The following is a 22,668-nucleotide window of genomic DNA, read 5'->3' on the forward strand; positions in this document are numbered from 1 at the left end:
CATAAATGTCTATCTATAGGTTTTAGTCAAGAATCGAAGGCTTACAGGTAGGTTATATGATTTGACAACAAAAAAAAAAATTGTTTTAGTAGAGATGTAAAGTTTGATGAACATTCACAATTTCTAGCCACTTATTTTCACTCTCTAACAAATAATGCTTCCTATATCATTAAGGATCAAGTATGCACTAATAAATAAACTAATTTTTGTGACTAGCCTTAATTTGCAAGAAGTGATGATGAAGAAGATGATATTTCAGCTTGACAAAAGATAGGGACTATTGAAGAAAGCTACAGTCAAGGACCTGAGAACCAAGGAAGGAATGATAGTGCTCTCATTGCCAAAGTATTATAGATACATTACCCAAACTAGTATAAAGAAGCTAGAGGAAATAAAGAATGGAAAAAAGATATGAAAGAGGAATATGGTGCATTACTAAAGGACAACATTTGAGTACTTGTGCCCCATCCTAAAGGTAAGAATATTATTGGTTGTAAATGGGTTTACAAAAAAAAATTTAAATCAGATGGTGCTATTGAAAAAATTCAAAGCTAGATTGGTTGCTAAAGATTAATAAAAAAGAGGGTGTTGATTATGAAGAAACCTTTTCTCCTATCATTCACTTGGATATAGTTAGAATTATTCTTTCTTTGGCTGCAAGTCTTGGGTCGCATATTCATAAAGTGGATGTTAAAAATGCTTTCCTAAATGGAGATTTATATGAAGAAATATATATGGATCAAGCACCAGGTTTTATAGATTACAAAAAGCCTAATCATGTTTGTAGATTAAAGAAGTCATTTTATCATCTAAAACAAGCGCCATGAGCATCGAATGAGAAGATTGATAGGTAATTTCTACTTCATGGGTTTAAAAAGTGTAAATATGATCCAAATCTTCATGTGAGGAAAGTCAAAGATTATATTATTGTTGTTTGATTTTAGGTAGATGATTTATTTATTGTTCAACCAAATATTTAAAATATGATCTTAAGAAGGCATTTCATATGAGTGATTTGGAAGAACTCAACATTTTTTTGGACTACATGTTTGTAGAATCCATGATGGGTTATTCATATCACAATCGAAGTATGCTTTAGATTTTTTAAGAAAAAATAGCATGTTTGAATTCAAGGCAACTACTACTCCTTTTCAATTGGGGTTCAAGCTTACGAAAGAATGTACTTCTAAAAGCATTGATGCCACTTTATATAGACAACTTGTTGGTAGCTTAGTTTATTTAACTCATTCTTGACCATATATTAATTTTGCATTCAATCTAGTATCAGGATTTATGAAGGCACCTATATACAGCACGTGGTTGGCTATTAAGAGAATTTTGAGACACATTCATGGAGCACTACAGTTTGGCATCCTCTATGGTTATAAATTTTTTTTTTCTCCAGTAGGATATACAGATTCAAACTGGGGAGGTGATATAGATGACATAAAATCTATAAGAGGTTATGTTTTTCATCTTGGGTTAGGTCTAATTACATGGAGCAACAAAAAACAAACAACTGCATCACTGTCTTCATGTGAAGCAAAATATAGAGCAACAAAAGTAGGAAAAGAACTAATTTGGATTCAAAATATTTTATTGGAGCTTGGTTTTCCCCAAAGTTCTACTACTAATTTGCATTGTGACAATCAAAGAACCATCCATGTTGCCAACAATCTAGTTTTCCATGCTAAAACAAAACATATTGAGCTTGATGTTCACTACATTTAGGGTTTGGTCCATGCAGCTACAGTCATTCTACAATTTTGTCGAAGTGAGGAACAAACAACTGATATATTTACTAAAAGTATGAATGAGGTCAAATTTCTAAAATTAAGAGGAATGATTCGTATATTAGAGGTGAACATTAAGGGAGGATAGTGTTATAATATTCCCCTCTTCATTGTATCTTCTTTGTGTCTTCTTTGTAATATTCTAGCCAATCTTAAGTGGGGATGTTAAGGAATAAGATTGCCTATAAAATAAGGAATTTTATAGAGAGAATTTTTTAGAAAAAGAGAAACAACTAAAAGATGTATAGAAAAAAGAACATTCCAGTTTTAAAATTCTCTAGAATTTTAGAAGGTTCTCAGCTCAACTATAAATATGAAGCTGTTGATTTTAACAGCAATCAAATGTAATATGATTGTATGTTATTGAATTGAATATAATAAAAACTAGATTATTCAGTCATTTCTCTCTGATCTAATGCTCAGTTTCACTCTGTTTTGTGTTCTTATTTCAGTTTATAATCATATTTTGGACCTGTTTTACATGTGGCAATTGGTCGAAGAGGATGCAGATCTACCAAGAGATTAACGTGCTCAGCATGTAATTCAGGACAATCTTGGGGACAGCAAAAAGGTGGTGAAATAGGGAGTGACATTAGCGGCCCCAAGTGGATTCCTGAATCTCGCCTCTTAGACATCCTCACTAAGGATCTCAATGAATACCTCGCAGAACAGTGGATTGCCTTGTTCGCTGAATACTGGGAGTTGTTTTCTTCTATCAGTTTAGAAGTTAGATTGTTGTTGGTGAAAATCAAACATAGCCATAACAATTCTATAAGAGAAGAGAAGTGATTGATGATGTTTTCATTTTTATGAAGTGTAAACAAATATTTGTTTCTATTAGTAATTTTCGCAGGCAGTGCATTGTTTTACAATTTCATGCAAATACAGAAAAGCAAATATTTCAATCCTTCAAATTATAAGATAGGCTATAAAATATAGCATTCAAAATTGAAGATAGCTTTACTTACGACTTTCATTGTCTGCGATTTCCCTAAATCGCGCCATGAATTTTCCAAAAACTTGACTAGAATCTCGTGCTATCCGCTGCATTATTTGATCTTGATTCTCCGTTAAAAATCTCCGACACTCTTCCAGCCGGAGAGGTAATCCTAAAAGGGTTAGTTTTGGCTGGATCAAAAAGGCAAAAGGAATTGACTTCCATGCAGAACTACAACTCAGCAAATCCAACCTTTCCAGCTTTGACAAGTTGCTAATGCTTTCAGGAAGGCTCTGCAATCTTTCGCACCAGCTCAGACTTAATTGCTTCAACTGCGATAGCTTGCCAATGCTGTCAGGAAGGCCAATTAAGATTTTACAACAAGATAAGTTCAAGTACTGCAACTGGGACAAGCTACCAATGGTTTCAGGAAGTCAACTTAAACCTTCACAGTAAGTCAAGTTCAAGAATAGGAGTTGTGAGAGGTTGGCAATGGTGTTAGGGAGACATTCCAACATCAGACATCTAGACAAATTCAAGTACTGCAGCTGTAACAAATTACCAATGGTGTCAGGAAGGTGACTTAAATTTTTACAGTAAGTCAAATTCAAGTACTGGAGCTGTGACAAATTACCAATGGTTTCAGGAAGGTAACTTAAATTTTCACAGTAAGTCAAATTCAAGTATAGCAGTTGTGAGAGGTTGGCGATGGTGTTAGGGATACATGTCAACATCTGAAATCTACACAATTTCAAGGACTGCAACTCTGTCAAATTACCAATAGTGTCAGGGAGCTTTTCTAAGGAACTGCAATCAGTGATGTCCAAGATCCTCAATTGCGATTTGCTTCGCACAACAGATGTGCATTTCTTCTTTAGTGCTAAATTTGCCTCCTTGAATAAATTTGAGCTATGTTTCGTACTTGAAATAGAGCAAGAATCTACCCTTAGCCATCTCAAATTTGCATGAAAACTTTCCATGTTATCTTCTATTTGCACATGCTCCAAATGAAGATAGCGAAGACTAGGTGTGCACAACATTTTACGCCATCCTGGATAACATTTATAGAGATGAAGGCCAGACTTATTGATATTGCTAACAATGTCGACTAAGCTGCTCGACTGGGTCATCTGCCATTGCCGAGTTTTACCTTTTTCGGCAATGATTCTACCCATATCCCGGACGAGGTCATGCATATCAAACACACCTTTCTCGTCTATTTTTATAAGCAGCTTCATTGAAAGATTAGTGATAGTTGTGTGCACATTCTTGTACATGAATTTCCAGAAAAGAATGGGATTAGTTGTGCCTTCCCCAATGAAAAAGCAAGCGACATCCAAAAATATTTCTCTTTCCTCAGCACTAAGACCACTATAACTGATCTTGAGTGTTTTAAAAATGTCCCTATTGATTGCAATGTTGTCAAGAGTTTCTTTCCAGCACTCAATATCTGTGTCATTTTGCTTACCATATAAGAAGGCCCCAATAACTTCCAGGGAGAGAGGATGGCCCTTGCAAGCCTCCACTATTCTTTTGGAGAGATCTTCGTAGCTGGGAATTGGGGAAGGTTTGAGGAAGGCATGCCAACAAAACAACTGGAGACCTTCAGTTTTCTGCAATCCGCTTATCTGGAAAATGTATTCCAATGAGATCTGAGCAGCATTGAGAATGTGTTTATCTCTAGAAGTTATGATTAACCGGCTGCCACGGGACAGCCAAAGCCCAGCTAAGGCATCTAATTGCACGCGATCATCCACGTCATCCAAAATGACAAGAATACGTATTCCTCGCAAACGATGTCTCAATAAAAATTTGCCCTCTTCAACACATGGTGGTTCTTTCTCATAGTTGATCAAATCTTTGAGAATTTGTCCCTGCAATTTTGTAAGGCTAGTGGAGCGGACATTAAATACAAAGGAAGTAGCATTGAAACTACCATAGACTTCATTGTACACGGCCTTTGCAACGGTGGTCTTGCCAATACCACCTATTCCCCATATTCCAACTTTAATCACTGTTTGGGCTGAATCGAGATGCAATTTCTGAATGACAGCCTTTTTCACGGTTTCCAATCCCACTGGGTATTTCGCAACTTCTAAGGGTACCCTGTCCAGTGTCTTGATTATGTCGTTCACCACCTTCTTCACCAACTGAGCTTCGAAGCTGCATATGGACAAATGAATTCCAAACAAAGAAATGAACGTATTAATTTCTTATTGTGGACAAATGAATTCCAAAATATATCTACTTTATTCTTATTCTAATTGTCTGCAAAAGGATAATCCTCATAATATTACGGACAAGTTAGTGGTTTTTTATGTTTGTTATTGATACATCGCGTCTCATACGGGAAATAAAAATCTTTAGAATATAACAAAGTATAGAACACATTAGTTAATTTATAATTTTTACAATTAATTAAAAATAAAAAAATATAGGTAGTATGGAAATATGAAGTATATTTATTTGAAAAGTATTAAAAAGACAGTTTTAAATTATTTTATTTATTAAAGATTTATTTTATTAAACAGAGATATGAAAATTTGAAAGATTTCTAATTTTTTATGATCATAGTATATATAATATTAAAGTTTAGGATCTAATAAAATGCAATAAAAATAATAATAGTAGGGTATTTGACCATCATAAACATTCTTTAGGTAACAAACTTACATCTATGAAAGGAAGTTAAGGTGTGGAAAATACTTTCTCACACTAATATAAGGGGGAAGATAGTGCAATTTTTCTTTACAAATCTTAATTATTAGACCATCAAAAACACATTTAAATAGAGATATTAAACATACATAAAGATCATACCATATAACACGATATAACATGGGGAAAACCCTTTTTTAGGAGAAAAACTCCACACTACTAAAGCATAGTACTTTGTATTCTAGTAAACTAATGGATACAACCCAATACCATCACTTAGCTTCTTCAATGGGAGTCGAGAGCTAACAACCCCACAATCTGGATCAATTTTGGAAACATAACATTTCACCTGTAAAACACAACTTGACTAATACTCTTCAACACTACCTTATATAGAGAAATACAACTCAAGAGGTAACTTCTAGATGAAGATACAAGATGGGGTCTGTTGGAACCCTAAATTTTCATAACAATACCCCTGACAAGATCACCAAGCTTTTGTATTTAAAGTGGTGAAAGGTTGAAGCTACAGAAGTCTCCTTTTACCTAACATAGAGTCCCACATATTGTCTCCATTATGCCTTAATGACATATGAAAAATTCCTAATAAACCCAAGAAAGATTAGTAAAATAACCTTCACCGATCAACATTTCATGTATATATCATAATACCTACTTTGATCTGATAAATCACTATTAGATACCAATATCATGATAGCAATGCCAAACATGAGGTCTTGACTGCCTATCGGAATAGCTATCGAAGGTGGACAAATGGTATTTTGCAATACCGATAGAGTAAACTATCTCGACCAACACCTTTCGAGATAGCAATGCCGATATAAGTTTTGTTGGAATTATATATAAGATCGGGGTAAGTTCAAAAGGCTATCCAAATGGTGTATACAAGAGGATGCATTGGAATAACTTATGAAGTCAGAGTAGCACATCAACAGGATGCCAACCATTAAAACTATCCCGATGGTAAATAGATAGAATAATGTTGGGAGAACTATCCCAATTATGAACTTATGACTGAGAAATCAATATCAGGAAAACCTATGACGATAAAAGGAAAATGGAGAAGGAATCCTTATCGGTGTAACTAATGAGATCGAGATAATGAATCACCTATGATCTAATAGCACAACCTATTTCGAGAGTGAGTATATGAAAGGCAGAATCAAAGGTGAAAATCTTCATCGAGATAGTTTGTGAAGGGCATACAGTTTTTTGGTATGCCGATAGTTAAAACAATCACGATAAGCATGATCCGAGATGTGTTCGGCATAAGTAACCTGAAGATCAAAATCACACTAGTAGTAACTCATCGGTGTAACCTATGCTGAGATGACATGAAAGAAAGACATTTACCCGTGGCGACTGAATTGTCAGAAAGGTGCCAAACTGAGAGACCTAATGGATGAAGTGAAGCGATGTAACCGTAATATATGATGTTTATATGTAAAACATTAAATGGTAAAGAAAAAGGATCAATTGTAATAGATATAATAAAACATATTTATAAATTTCTTCTCTATTGTGCTATAGTAAATTTCTCTTCAGATTAGTTCTCTGTCATAGCCATTTCAAGCAAGTGGTTGTTATCTTAAATCCTTGTGTGAAGATTTTATGTTGTAATTGAAAGTTAGAAAAATATAGAGTGCATCTGAGACAAAAGGCGGCTATTTGCATTTTATTCTGATTGGTCTTTCTGTGAGAGTTAAATTCAATCAGACTAACTGTAATTGAAGACATCTAATTGTAACATTAAGGGTTAGGTAATTGACAGATCCATCCAAGGGAGGATTTAAAATTGTCTTTTAGAGTTATACATAGGGTTTGCAAGTGAATGACTCTATTGCCCAAAACAAATAAGTCACTATTCTAGTTGCATATAAAATTCAATTCAAATCACTTATCCACACATTTTCAGTTTTAGTTCTATGTTAGTAGGAGATAAAAGTAGAGAATAGGAGTAAGATGTAAAGATAGTAGGAATTAGATTGAGGCAAGAATTAATCAGTTAGAAAAGTTAATCAAGAAGTAGGAGAATTTAAAATAATCAGAATAGTAAGATAATTTATCCCGAAGACATATGCCACTTTGAGATAAAACTAGAAGTAGAAGATACAGTGTGAAATATTCTCTAAAAAGCACCAAGTAAGAAGATTAGTTGGTGAGTAGGTACTTCCGCCTAGGTTCTACAGAGTTTGAAGTGAGGGAGTTAGCAACCTTGAAAGGTTCACTCTATTAGTTGGCCAAATCAATTGGAAGGTTCGAAGATAGGATCTGGCATAACCTTACAACTTTTCCAATCTATTGATTTGAGAACCAACAGATTGGCGACTCTACTAGGGACGATTACAGAATCTTTGGTCACCATTGGGAGAGAGTCAAAAATATTATAAATCTAAGTTTCTTTCAAAGGATTTGTTGCAGTTGGTAAAAGGAACTCTATTGTGGAGAAGAACTCAGAAGGAGAGAAAAGAATTGTGTCCTTCATGAAGCAGGTGGAAACTCTATAAAAAAATATTAATGAAGAAACTAATTACTGCAACAATCTAGCATCCAAAACGTACCAATACCCATATTCTTATGAAGCCCCATGTCCTAGAATGTAATGCACACAACAACAATGGCCGCTACAACCATAGAAAGAAAGATATATTCCTTAACTATATGAGCCATTGGGTTTTAATGATATTCTTGAGTGTTCAGAAAATCTTCTCTATGAGCGAAAAAAAATATGTTGAGGTTCCATGGAGAGGAAAGTGAATCAATGATTAGGCATTTGAAAGCATTTTATTGGTTTATTGAAACTTTTGAGATTTCCTCAGAAGAATTTATCATGAAACTATTCATGATGACACTAGAAGATGTTGCAGAGCAGATTTCTAGGTTATTGTCCCTGCAAAGCATCTCATCATGGGAGGAACTTGAATGGTGGTTCATAGAGGAGTTCTATGGTGTCATTGAATAAAATGTATTTGTCATCAATCTCTCAACCCACTCTCCACAATGTTCTACATTCCATAATCAAATTCAAACAAATCATTATATTGATCCTTCGGTACATATTAATGCATTCTTCAATATAAGGAGAAAGGAAGGTGAATCTATAAAAATATTAATTGGTAGAATGATGATGACTTATTTGTAAATACCTAATGATATAAGGCCTAATATATATACACTTATGGAATTACTCATGAGGGGATGCGGACCTGATAATTTGCAATTAGCATGTTTGATTGCTATGGAGATGAACAAGGCACTACATGGTGTGCATGAGAAGAGTAACATCAACATAAGAGAAGAAAATGACAACAAATAAATAGGAGAATCAGTTATCCCTTTAAAAGGCCCATTCGATGAGGAAACAATTGATGGTGTTCACAATTCGGAGTCAGAACTTGAAGAAATCGATGAAGAGGAATACCCCAATTATGAGGAAAGTTAGGAAGCATCCATACCTAAAATCCATGAGGACACTTTGCTAGAAATAGAAGGATGTATCAGTAACAAAGAAGAAGTAGAATATTCACTCAATAGTAAACAAATTTTAAATCTTTTGGACAGAGAATATCAGAGAAATGCAAGAAAGGAAAATGAGGTGTATCATGGACAGTGGATAGAATGTTCACATACACTTGGAAATAGCTTCAATTTTTTTTCAAATCAGTTGGGTGATGACATGGTAGAGGATGGGTGTAATTTGGAAAAAACTTTATGTGACGAGTCCTCATATTTCCCTGATAAATACATTAATGAAAGTGAGAGCACATATGATGACCAATAAATTGAAGAGTCATATGAGTATAAAGATCATTTTCAATTTTTTATAAATCATCTTTATAATGATTCAGGTAGCGATGATGAAATGGTATACTACCATAGTGTACTTGATAAATACCTCTATGTGTTCCCAAATCCATTTTATAAAAAGAAAAAAATTTAGACAGTATGGACAATACAGATATGTGAAGAAATAACATGGGTAGTATTATGATGAAATCATGTAGTAAAAAACCCACAGAGGAAAAGGAGTTTATGGAATAAGGTACATCAGACAAGGGTATGCAATATGATCATCACATAGAGGTAAATCCATCCAAAAATGACTTCCACAATTTTTGTGGTAATAATATGGTGTATTGTGAAGCAGTACTAGAGGAGGAAAATAATTATTCTTCAAATCCTAATGATGACACTCCTAAAATAATTTTACCTAAAGATAGAATAGAAGGTGAAAACCATGGTCAAACAAATAATATGCAGTATGCCCAGAAGATAGGAACCGGTAGTGAAAAATATGTAAATCATGAATGATTTGAAAAGGTAGATTTTCATAAATATGAGGGTATGATAGTTTATCAAAGTTTGAGGTCTCTTGTGACGAAGAAAGGAAAATAAAATAGTTCAAAGGATCCTTACCGTGATTTTATTATAGAATATGGAGATGACCACAAAAGACATTATAACATATATAGTAAACATGGAAAGATGACAATTGATAGGCTTTATGATGGAATCAGATTGCACAATAGTATGTACCAAGCCATTGAGATAATACATGATGAAAACTAGGTATTTAATCTAAGAAAAAATCAATGTTTAGTTTTTGGCAGCCTAGGGCCACCAGATGCAGTCTTAATGTAATTTGCAAAAGTGATGTGATTGGCACATGGTCTGTTTACACCAAAGATAGATGGATTCTTGCTATGCCCATAGGGGGCATACATCCCCAGACAGAGCCACTATTGGAACCCTAAATTTTCATAAAAATACCCCTGACAAGATCACCAATCTTTTGTATTTAAAGTGGTGAAAGGTGGAAGCTATAGAAGTCTCCTTTTACCTAACATAGAGTCCCACATATTGTCTCCATTATGCCTTAATGACATATGAAAAATTCTTGATAAACCCTAGAAAGATCAGTAAACTAACCTTCACAAGTCAATATTTCATGTATATATCAGAATACCTATTCCGATTTGATAAATCAATGTTAGATACCGATATCAAGATAGCAATGTCAAACATGAGGTCTTGACTGCCTATCAAAATAGCTATTGAAGGCAGACAAATGGTATTTTACAATACTAATAGAGTAAACTATCTCGATGCACACCTTTCAAGATAGCAATAACGATATAAGTCTTACCAAAATTATATATAAGATAGGGGTAAGTTCAAAAGGCTATCCAAATGGTGTATACAAGAGGATGCATCAGAATAACTTATGAAGTTGGAATAGCACATCAAAGGGATGATGACCATTAAAACTATCCCGATGGTAAATAGACAGAATAATGTTGGGAGAACTATCTCGATTACAAACTTATGACTGAGAAATAAATATCGGGGAAACCTATGGAAATAAAAGGAAAATGGAGAAGGAATCCTTATCGATGTAACTAATGAGATCGGGATAATGAATCACCTATAATTGGATAGAATAGCCTATTCTGAAAGCGAGTATATGTAATGACATCGGAACAGCTACTTCGATAGCACACTCTCGACTAAATACCTCTATCGAAATAACTTACAGTGAAAGGTAGAATCAAAGGTGAAAATCTTCATTGGGATAATTTGTGAAGTCGAGCATACATTTTTTTGGTAAGACGATAGTTAAAATAATCCCGATAAGAATCATCCAAGATGTGTTCGACATAGGTAACCCAAAGATCAAAATCACACTAGTAGTAGCTAATTGGTATAACCTATGCTGAAATGGCATGAAAGAAAGACAGTTACATGACAACTAAATTGTCAGAAAGGCACCAAACTGAGAGAAGTGATAGATGAAGTGAAGTGATGTAACCCTAATATATGATATTTATATGTAAAATATTAAATAGTAAATAAAAAGGATCAATTGTAATAGATATAATCAAATAGATTTGTAAATGATTATTAGATATGAATAAATAAAATACAGTCAGTGCTCCTTCTTCTCTATTGTGTTGTAGTAAATTTCTCTTCAGATCTATTCCCTGCCATAGCCATTTGAAGAAAGTGGTTGTTATCTTAAATCCTTGTGTGAAGAATTTATGTTGTAATTGCAAGTTAGAAAAATATAGAGTGCATCGGAGACAAAAGGCGACTATTTACATTTTATTCTGATTTGTCTTTCTATGAGTTAAATTTAGTCAGACTAATTTTAATTGAAGACATCTAATTGTAACATTGAGGGTTAGGTAATTGACATATCCATCCAATGGAGGATTTAAAATTTGTCTTTCAGATTTATACATAGGGTTTCCAAGTGAATGACTCTATTGCCTAAAATAAATAAGGCACTAGTCTAGTTGCATATAAAATTCAATTCAAATCATTTATCCACACATTTGTAGTTTCATTTCTATGTTAGTAGGATATAAAAGTAGAGAATACAAGTAAGAAGTAAAGATAGTAGGAATCAGATTGAAGCAAGAATTAATCAGTTAGAAAAGATAATCAAGAAGTAGGAGAAGTTAAAATAATTAGAATAGTAAGATAATTTGTCCCAAAGACAAATGTCACTTTGAGATAAAACTAGAACTAGAAGATACAGTCTGAAATCTTCTATAAAAATCAACAAGTAAGAAGATCAGTTGGTGAGTATATACACCCGCCTAGGTTCTGCAGAGCCTGAAGTGAGGGAGTTAGAAACCTTGAAAGGTTCACTCTATTAGTTGGCCAAATCAATTGGAAGGTTCAAAGACAAGATCAGGCATAACCTTAGAACTTCTCCAATCTATTGATTTGAGAACCAACAGGGTCATGCAAAACTTTTGGCACTATTTTTTAGCCACTAAAAAGCATGAAAATGACATATATACATCTCAAAATAACTCCCCATTCAAACCTCCCCATTTGGGCAAACAAATATTACTATACAAAGGTACGAAATATTCTCTTATGCATCTTACAACTATCATAAGAATCTGTCATAAATATTATCATAATTCGCAACACTTAAAATGTAAGAGAATTTATCATAACTGAACAATATATAACATATGCTCTTACAACTTTTCATAACCCAAATTGGATGCCAACCTTCTCCATGCAAAATTTATCTCCTAACACTTGTTCAATTCTATCATAGACTCTACCATAGGCTATCATATGTAAGTGTGTCATAATAATCATCATAGATTCTATCATAACATGACACTTGTCAAGATCCTCAAAGTGGAACACCTACCTTTACATGTGCAACATATGTGTCATATAGTCATCGCGAAGTAGGATCCCACCAATTCTATGAGTCTTACTAGATGAATAAAAATTTGTAGGTAATTAACTAATTAAAATTTAATAAATAAATATAACGAATAAATGCAGTAATCAATGTTAGAATTTGTAGAGGGTGAGATACCTTAATCCCAACATTCTCCCACTTGTCGAAGACCTTTCATATAGCCCATAGATCAACTATAGGGGGTTGAGAGTCCCATAGAATCAGAATGTTCCTATTCTACATCCAAGCTTCTTTGTGCTCAGTGGTTTCGTCAATGCATCTGCAACATTTATCAAAGTGTCAACCTTCTCCAATTTTACCTTCCAATCTTTTACCATATCTCAAACAAAAGTTAACTAAACATCAATGTGCTTTGTTTTGGCATGGAAACTCAGATTATTTGCTAAGAAAATGACACTCTAACTATCATGATACATAGTGACCAATCTTATATCAAACCCAATATAGGTAGACAACTATCTAAGACAAATAGCTTCTTTACAAGAATGAGTATTTGCCATATACTCTATTTTTATTGTGGACAAAGTGACTATAGCTTTTTGCTTACTCATCTAACTAATAGCACCACCACACATAGTAAAGATATAACCACTAGTGGATCCTCTATTGTCAATGTCACCTACCCTATCTAAATCTAGATATCCACAAATACTGAGGTTTAGTAAGATTACCATGATAACATAAATAATACTCAAAAGTATTGCTCAAATAAATGTGTTGTCTTTGATTTCAGCATGGTTGAAATCATGAGGCAGCCCTATGAAACTAGTCCATTTCATAGCTCACATCCTCTAGTAAAGGTTAATCAACCTCGTTGATTAGTTTCTTTTCATTTTTTATCTCTATGTTTGGTCGTTTAGAAGTTAGAAAGTTTTTGTGTTTTGACTGACAGGTCAGACTTTAAAGTCAGACCTTCAGTAAGTCATGTCAGCATATCAGACTTTAAAGTCCAATGTACCAGTTTCCATTGTGTTAAGTGACTGACAGGTCGGACTTTAAAGTCTAACCTACAGTCAAGTTGCTTTTGTAACTTGAAGATCAAACTTTAAAGTCCAACCTGCAGGAAGGAGTTAGTTTGTGTTTTTGCACGTCGGACTTTAAAGTTCAATGTGCATAGTCTTGCAGTTTTTGTTTGATGCAAGTTGGACTTTAAAGTTCGACGTGCATTTTGTTTGATGCAGAGTGCAGGTCAGAGTTTTTTATCCAACCTACAAAGTTGTTATGCCCTTCTTTCATATCGGACTTTAAAGTCTGATATACAATCCCTGATTGATTTTCCTTGCACATCGGACTTTAAAGTCCATTGTACAAATATTGAGTTTCCTTCACAAGCTGCCTATCAGACTTTAAAGTCTGACATGTAGCTTCTTGTCAAATTTTTCCCTTGTAGGTTGGACTTTAAAGTCCAACCTACATGTGATGTTTGTTTAAACTTGCAAATCAGACTTTAAAGTCCAACCTGCATTTTTTTCCTACTTTTTCTCCGAAGTCATTTCTGACTACTATTTCTTGTTGCAATCGATGAAATTTGCTCATCCAATGGTGATCATTTGCAAAACAGTAATGATCCATGTTGAAATGTTCGAGCCCTCTCCTAGGAAATTGATAGAGAAAAGAAGATGTGCTGATGAGATTGTTGATATGGCGCCAGACCAAGCTAATATGCAAGTTGCTTTGGCTCGGTTTGAAGAATTTCATAAATGCAATGAGGAGGAGAAAGTAGAATAAAGTGTCTCATTGACACTATCTTTTCATGTAGCTACATCTTTAGGCGCTGCAAATTTTCTTACAGCTGCACATTTTTTTAATGCATAAGCTATAGTCAAGTGAGACTATGCAATTGAGTTAGTCAACTATGCCCACATTTTTCTCCACTCTTTTCCTATATAAGGATGACCCTCATTTGTAAATATTTATCTTTTATATGCTTAGCAAAACTCTGCCGAAATTTTGTGCCAACTAAGATTTTTTGGATGTAAATTGGATTCAAAGTAATATAAGAAAGCAATCCATTAGACGTCAACTTTGAGTGAGTAGAAGATTGTGGTGGTGATTGGAATTACTCCCATATTTAGTTCTCACAATCGTTCTTATATATATTAAAATTTTGCTAGCAGATTTGTCTATGTTATTGAAAGAGATTTCCAAGTGTGTTGAGTAGACTTTGAGCTAACAATATATTTGGGAAATTTTATGATGTTAAGAGATTATTGGTAGGCTTTGTATTGTTGCTATTACTTGTAGTTTTAGGGATTGGGAAATTACACTTGAAGACTTTGAGCTGCAAGTTTAATTTCTTAGCATTTGTGATCATTAGTTTAGTTAGAATTACATTTAAGAAAGACTTTGTGCTTCTTGATTGTAAGTTTTGGTGTAACTATTGGAATTAGTTTTTTCATTTCTTTAAGTACCATAAGTGATAGAGAATTATAGCAAGTGGAGGGAAAATACATAAACTCTAAAAAAAAAGAGTTATATGCCCAAATTTTACCCACAAATTTTAGTTTCTTGTTAATTAGAGAAGAAATTTCAAAGGGAATCTCCTCTTGCTAAGAGAAAAGGTTAATTTCTCAACATAGCTATGTGTGAATTATATATTTTGTCATTGGTATGCTAGTGACCAAATATTCACCCAACATTTTTTTGGTGACTCTATTGGGGATATGATACGCATCCAAAAGCCTCATGCTTTTGGTTGAAGTATACTAGTATCCTATTCATTGTAATTCCTTATCTTATAATTTATCAAAATTTCACCAAGGATATGTAAAATGGTTGCTCAAGGTCCTTGGGGGAATACTTTTGGTCCATTCAACCTGACTCTACCCTTACATGTTCTTCCTGATGGTTCGTAGAAGAACTTTCCCAAGTTTTTGGGAGATGGTGCTCAACATCCTAATGAGAACATCGCTACTTTTTATATTGCATGTGTTGTTTTAGGAGTTGAGAATGAAGATGTATCTATAATGTTATTTATTGAAACCATACAAGGTGTATCTGCTGATTTATTTTACCATTTGCCAAATAGTTCTATCATAGGTTGGGATAGCCTCAAAACAAGGTTTGAGGCAAGGTTCAAACCTGCAAAAGATGAGCATGCTCTCTTGGCACAATTGACTCAAATGAAGAAGGAACTGCAAGAGCTCATGTGGGAATTTGTTGCTAAATTCAATAAGCTGCATAACCGCATCCTGGTTGCTTCTCAGCCTACTGCTGCAAATTTGAAGTTCTTCTTCATCAATGCTCAGTCACCTGAGGTGAGTTTCTTGTTGAGAATAGCAGTTCCAAGAGACCTTACAGCTGCACAAACCTTAATAGTTGAGATTAAAGTGGATCTTATCCTTGCGGGTAAGATAAAGATAGAGCCAAATGGGTCCAAAGAAAACTCTTCTTTGAGATCATGGTCTACCAAGAGAGTAAATACCATAGTGCAGAGGTTGGCTAATGAGTTGCTTTCCCTCAAAATGCAAATAGCTCAAGGTCTATTTTCTTCCCCTTATGAAGACATTCCTAGGAGTTCATATCCAAATACTACTCCTAGTTATGTAGCTATAAATCAAGACAAGATTCCTTCGCCACCAGAAGGGCTTGCACTTGAGGCACCATCAACAAATGTAGCAGTGGATGACTCTGAATCTGAACAAAGTGATCTTGTTTGTCTATTCCAAGAGGAGGAAGCATACATAGCTAGCGACTCTCAAATTTGGTTTATGTAGTTCCAGAAAGATATTGAACAAAAAGAAAAGACCATGCCAGGTACCATGGAGGAGGACAAACACATCATGAGATGTAAAAAGGTGAACATGCACGAAGATCCCAATCAAGTTGAAATTAATGCTTTCATGTCCCAAGGTAATGAACTTGGATGTATCTTGCATAAGAGACCTACCCCAAAACTTGATGAAGATCTTTTCATGAGCACTATAGAAGAGTTGTGTTCAAGTCTTGTTGACGATTCTCTTGTGAACAACCTACTAAGGAATACAATACAATCATGTTTCCATTTGAATCACATGAAGAAGATTATTCCATTCAGCATGAGGTTGTTATGGTTGAAAAACTAGTTGATCAAGTTGCAGCTAGTAAGAAGGATTCAATCTTTGTACGATCAAGAGGATGTCCAAATAGACATCTTTCTTGGTTGGAGGCTAATGGAAAGCCACAGGTCCCACTTGTACATGAGCTTGAGGATATACTTGAGAAAGAAGCCAAAAAAATGTATTTAGCTAAGCAAGAGCAGACTAGTTTCAAAACTCCACTTTGGGACAGTAGCACATATGATTCATCCCAAGAGGAAGGTGGATTTGTTCATCTTTTCCAAGGAGTGTTGCATCAAGTTCTAGTACCCTTGTTCGTGCTCCATCTATACAAATTTTCTTATGATCATGCAAGGCATTGCAAGCTGCTGAAAAAAAGCAACTATTTTGGAAAGCCTATTAATGGTTTCATTTAGGGAGGTTTCAATTGTCAACCAATGTAGGTTAGGTTAGTTTTATTTTTAATAAGTGCAGTTGCACAAGATTGAGTCTCATTTTCAGTCATATCATCCTTCTTTTCATCTATGTCTTTGTCATTTGACTCTATAGCCCAATGGATACAAGCACTTGGAGTTAGGATTTTGCAATCTTCAAGTGGTGAAGCTTGTTTCCCAGTCAAAGCCAGCTATTGTCTTCGATTTTAGTATGGTCAAAATCGTGAGGTAGCCCTACAAAACTGGTCTATTTTATACGTCACGTCCTCCAAAAAAGATTAATCAACCTCGTCGATTAGTCACTTTTCATTTTTTGTCTTTATGTTTGGTCATTTAGAAGTTAGAAAGTTTTTATGTTTTGACTGATAGGTCAGACTTTAAAGTCTGCTCTTCAATGAGTCATGTCAGCATATCAGAGTTTAAAGTATGATGTGTCAGTTTTCCTTGTGTTAAGTGACTGACAGGTCAAACTTTAAACTCCGACCTGTAGTTGGGTTGCTTTTGTAACTTGCAAATCGAACTTTAAAGTCCGACCTGCAGGAAGGAGTTAGTTTGTGTTTTTGCACATTGGATTTTATAGTCCGGTGTGCATAGTCTTGTAGTTTTTGTTTGATGCAAGTCAGACTTTAAAGTCCGATGGGCATTTTGTTTGATGCAAAGTGCAGGTCAGAGTTTTTTCTCTGACCTGCAAAGTTGTTATTCCCTTCTTGCATATTGGACTTTAAAGTCCGATATGCAATCTTTGATTGATTTTCCTTGCACATCGAACTTTAAAGTCTGATGTACGAATATTGAGTCTCCTTCCCAAGCTACATATCGGACTTTAAAGTCTGACATGCAGCTCCTTGTCAAGTTTTTCCCTTGCAGATCAAACTTTAAAGTCCGACCTGCAAGTTTTTCCTAGTTTTTCTCCTAAGCCGTTTCTGACTCCTGTTTCTTGTTCCATTTGATGAAATTTTCTCGTCCAATGGTGATTATTTTCAAAATAGTAATGATCCATATTGAAATGTCTGAGCCCTCTCCCAACAAATCGACAAAGAAAAGAAGATGCGCTGATGAGATTGTTGATATGGCACTAAACAAAGCTAAGATGAAAGCCGCCTTGGCTTGATTTGAAGAATTTTAGAAATGCAATTAGGAGGAGAAAGTAGAATAAAGTGTCTCATTTTTCTACTCCAACAATAATAATAATAACTCTAATTGAAATATCAACCCGAAGTTTGGACATTCATCTGGTAAAGTTACTATTTTCATGGCTAGTGCTTATTTAGTCATCAACCCAAGGATGTACTACTTGAAATGGGTCTGCACTATATATGCACTAAGTTCCTTCAATGGCTATTCTGCATTACTGCAGCAACTAACATTATGTGAAAAGGAAAGGCAAGAATGGAAATTATGAAAGGCTACAGGAAAAATATTTAAAGACAATGCTGGAAAAATTTAATATAGATAACAGAAATTACTCTGTTCAGGCTTGGCTGCAGGAACAGTCAGTGGATCTATTTCTAGTGGCTGTAGGAACAGTCAAAGCAAGAACTTCTACTGCAATTAAAGAAAAACTAATTTCAATGAGCACACACAAAGGATCACTCACCAAGTGGGCCCCCTTGGATGAGTGATATCAAGCTTCCAGAAAACTACCTTTAACGGATCAAAACAACATATCTTTTATTCATTGCTTCCTAAAAATGATTACATATTTTGAAAAGAAACTTAAGAATGCTTATCAAAATTCTTTGCTCTATTCCTTTCTATTTTGTCTAACCTCTAAGAAAAAGGAAGAGCTTGTTAATATAAAGAAGATCAACTACAATAGAGAACACAAATCATGCCCAAAAGAAGAGGCACATGATTGACTGATAAAGAAGATAACTAGAGCTTGGCTGCAGGAAACGTGGATCGAAACTGAACCACAATCTTTGCATGTCATGGCGATGATTTGTGAATTCAATTCCCACTAAAGTTAAACTTCGGTAGTGTTGCTTGGTTTCTCTGCCCATGCCGTACCTTGCGCTCACTCAACTCCTCTTCAGTTTGATCTCCAGTTATTTCTTACGTGATCCTTCCTTCTTCAAGCGTGAAAGGAGAATATCCACCGTGGCATCATTTATTATCTGCACTACAATATAAACAACATACAAGGACATGCATACGCATTTTATTTAATTAAAACATTCAATAATTCATATATGATATTACCCCAAATAATCCGCATAGCAATAGGAACAAATCACATGGCTGCAAGAATAAATGGCATGGCTGCAAGAATAGACTGGCAAAGTTCAAACATGATTTCATAAGTTTAGGTTTAACAAATGGAATACATATAGTCAATTTACAATACATCACTACTACTATGCAATCCAAAAGATGTCAAAAACCTAAGAGTTTTGATGATAAAACTATGAGAAAGTCTCAACTTATCATGCCCCCCAACTTTAAGAGCTTGTTGATCCTACAACAAAAGGAAAATTTCTGACTCTTGCAGTAACTCTTAAATCACCAATGGTGCCCTAACTTGTCCCCCTTGAAGCCAAGTTCCAATAAAATCCTTTCATTTTTTCTAGCCTAGACCATCTAGCTGATTCTTCTGTGATTGCATCATAGTTTTGTTTCGTAGGCTGACATGCCAAAAGCAACCACATAAGGATTGGGGGTTGAAAGATCAATGGTAGCTATTTGTTGGCTTTCTCCCTATCTAACTGTATATATCTGGGGACTCTTTGCATGGCTGCTTGAAAATTTTGTAGTGAATAAGGTTCTCTCTGCTTCAACTATTCTGGTAAATTATTTCATCACTGAGTTAACCCTTCTATTGTAGTTGTCCTGCCAGTTTGAACCAAATGCTCATATGCTTGATAGACTTCTTCTCTCATTGGAAGCACTAATTTCTTAACATCATCTCTTACCAATAATTTCCGCCACTCATAATAAAGAACTCTTGGTGCTTCCGATTCCCTCCTTAATGGTAATGGACAGTCAAACTCTAATTTTTTATACTCCTTGGCTTGTGCCCCCATGATGATCTCATTTTGGATCCATGACATTAAATCTTTGATATGGATATCCCCAATATACAACAAAGGGTTCCACTCCCTGTCTGAGGGTACAGCATAGTAATGTAAGTACAATTCACATAGCAAATTCTTCACAGCTAGTGGAGAGGTTTGGTAAGCATAAAAGAATTCTTCAGGTGTTTCTAAGGAGGGGCTAATGTCCCTAATAATGCGGTTCAGCCTGAAGTTCAAATACCGCTCTTTCAAGTGTACTACATAAACTCTTGGAGGTGACCTACATTGCATCAACTCAGGAACCATACCAGAAATTATTTCTACCTTAGCCTCTAATTCCTCAATTCTGTTATCTCTCTTTTCAATTTCTTTTTGTTGTTTATCAATAATCCCTTGCAACCTAGCCCTCTCTATTTCCCATTGTCTATAAAATTTTAAAGCAATAGACAAACTACTTAGAGATGAAGGAGGTCTAATAGGTGCTACCTTAGACCATGGGATTTCCTCAATAAACTCCTCAATCTATGTTGGCATCTCTCCAATATTTTCCTCAGGCTGCTATAGAATGTCTCTAACAGTCTCTTCAAACTGCTCAGGAATATCTCCAACAGTTTCTTCAAATTGTTGAGGAATATCTCCAACAGTTTCTTGAAATTGTTGTGCCACAAAAGCAAGATTTGCTAGTTTATCCTCATCAAATTTTTCTTGGATTTCATCCTCCATAGGGCTTCCTTCCTCTAAAGTTTCCACTGTAATAACCTCTACCGAATTACCCACAGGATAAGTCTTATGTGTCTTACTACGTGCTCTTCTCACATAAACCTTTGGAGTGGTTGTAGGAGTTGCTTCAGTTGCTGCAAGAGTTTTTCTTTTTGTCCGCCTCTTGGCTGCATGAGGAATCTTAGTTACCTCCAGCTGGGCCATGGGTTCTTCATCTATTTCATCCCTTTCCAACTCCTTCCCTTTTCTTTGAGGAACTGATGAATCTCTTTGAAGAGAAGTAGAGGGTTTTTCCATATTTGCTTCAGTCGTCTCTTCCTCTATAATAATTGTGGCTCCTTCAGCAACAAGAAAATCCTTGTCTGCAGCAACTACAGGAGAAGAGGGTTCTGCAACATTTTCTTCTTCAACCAGTGGGTTATCGGCAATAGGGGCATCTTAAACCCTAAATTATTGTATATCCTCAAATAGGCCCCATTCCATTTGTGAAACGTCTCTCAAGGACCGTTGTACAAGCAGCTTAACCAATCCATGATGGCTAACAAAGTGATTTCCATTTTTTTGTGTCGCCTTAGCGCTTGTAGAAATGAAGTGGTATAAGAAATTAGGAACATTCACTCGCCAGCCATGCTGCAGATGACTAAGTAATTTAAAATGAGGTGAATGCAGATTTGAATATCACCCCTCACATGTAATGTATTTCATAACATACAAAGCTACTTGAGGCCACTCTAATGGCAGAGAAACCCTTCTAGTCCCTTGTTTATCCACCATTAGGGGTCCATCCATGGGAATTGTGAACTCTGCCCTGGAGGTCCTTGCATCTTTAGATTCTGGAAATAGTTCTCCTTCCTGCGGCAACCACGTTACCTCTGCTATTCTCTACTCCGTAACAATAAGCCTCAAGCCTTTAACTGTAGCTTCTCCTTCATTAAAGGAATGCATAAATTTTGTAGCAATTTCTTCGTTATAATCCCTGATTTTCAAGAAGTAATCCAACCAGTCGTGGTGTCTAAAATAATGCTCACAAAGAGCATCCTGCAGCAACACTTCATGAACCGTTGGCTCATGACGAATTGGATCACCACCCATCTCTTACTCTGCTATTTTTTTACTCTGTAGCTGAACCAAAATATCTGACAGACTTGCTAAATTGAAATTCTTATACATATCTCAATTCTGGCGGCAAAATTTATTATTCCCTTGCGTGAAATAATAACATAATAAAAAATGATGGAAAGAAATCAATTCAGAGTAACAAAAAGGATAGATAATTAATCACTTTGGAAACCTAACCATAAAGCACCCCCCCCAACTTAACCTAGCACGTGTCCACACAAGCTAACAAGATTTCGGGGAGTGGAGCGGATTTTAAAACGATATAATCATAATGAGCTAATAAATGCATAATTAAAACAAAACACAATATACATGTACCTACAGTTGTATGAAAATGATGGCAAAATGAAGTGAAATGGCAGGTAAGAACCTGGGATGGAATGATGTGGATGGGATTTTATTTACGGAGAAGAATATTCCCATAAAATATGGAAATATTTTATTATGAAGTAGAAAATATGTTCACTGCAGAGGTTGCAGGAACTTTACCTTTATTACCTTGCTCAATTGCAGTAGGAAGCTGATGAGTTGCTGCAGGATCATTATCAGTTGCTGCAGGAACCTTGTCTATTGTTGTAGGAACCTTATCTGTTACTGCAGGAACCTTTGTGTCATCCTGTCAAGCAAATTGCTGAAGGAACACCTCTTTAGTAGCTAGCTTATGATATAGACGCAATCGATGACCATTTACTAAGATTTTT

At 35.1% G+C, this 22,668-nt stretch overlaps 1 protein-coding gene across 1 annotated transcript in view; it reads right to left on the reverse strand.

Annotated features, from left to right (window-relative positions):
* Window positions 1-21,052, reverse strand: part of LOC131875264 (disease resistance protein RPV1-like) — a 78,920-nt gene extending 57,868 nt beyond the window's left edge. The window contains exons 1-4 of the mRNA XM_059219337.1: window positions 21,038-21,052; window positions 20,718-20,950; window positions 3,274-4,893; window positions 2,814-3,081 (exon numbers count right to left, since the gene is read on the reverse strand). Of these exons, the coding sequence (XP_059075320.1) occupies window positions 2,814-3,081; window positions 3,274-4,893; window positions 20,718-20,950; window positions 21,038-21,052 (2,136 nt within the window). The remainder of the gene's footprint in view (window positions 1-2,813; window positions 3,082-3,273; window positions 4,894-20,717; window positions 20,951-21,037) is intronic.
* Window positions 21,053-22,668: the final 1,616 nt, after the last annotated feature.

Source organism: Cryptomeria japonica, chromosome 4 (genome assembly GCF_030272615.1).
Source record: "Cryptomeria japonica chromosome 4, Sugi_1.0, whole genome shotgun sequence".
In the NCBI taxonomy this organism is placed as follows: domain Eukaryota; kingdom Viridiplantae; phylum Streptophyta; class Pinopsida; order Cupressales; family Cupressaceae; genus Cryptomeria; species Cryptomeria japonica.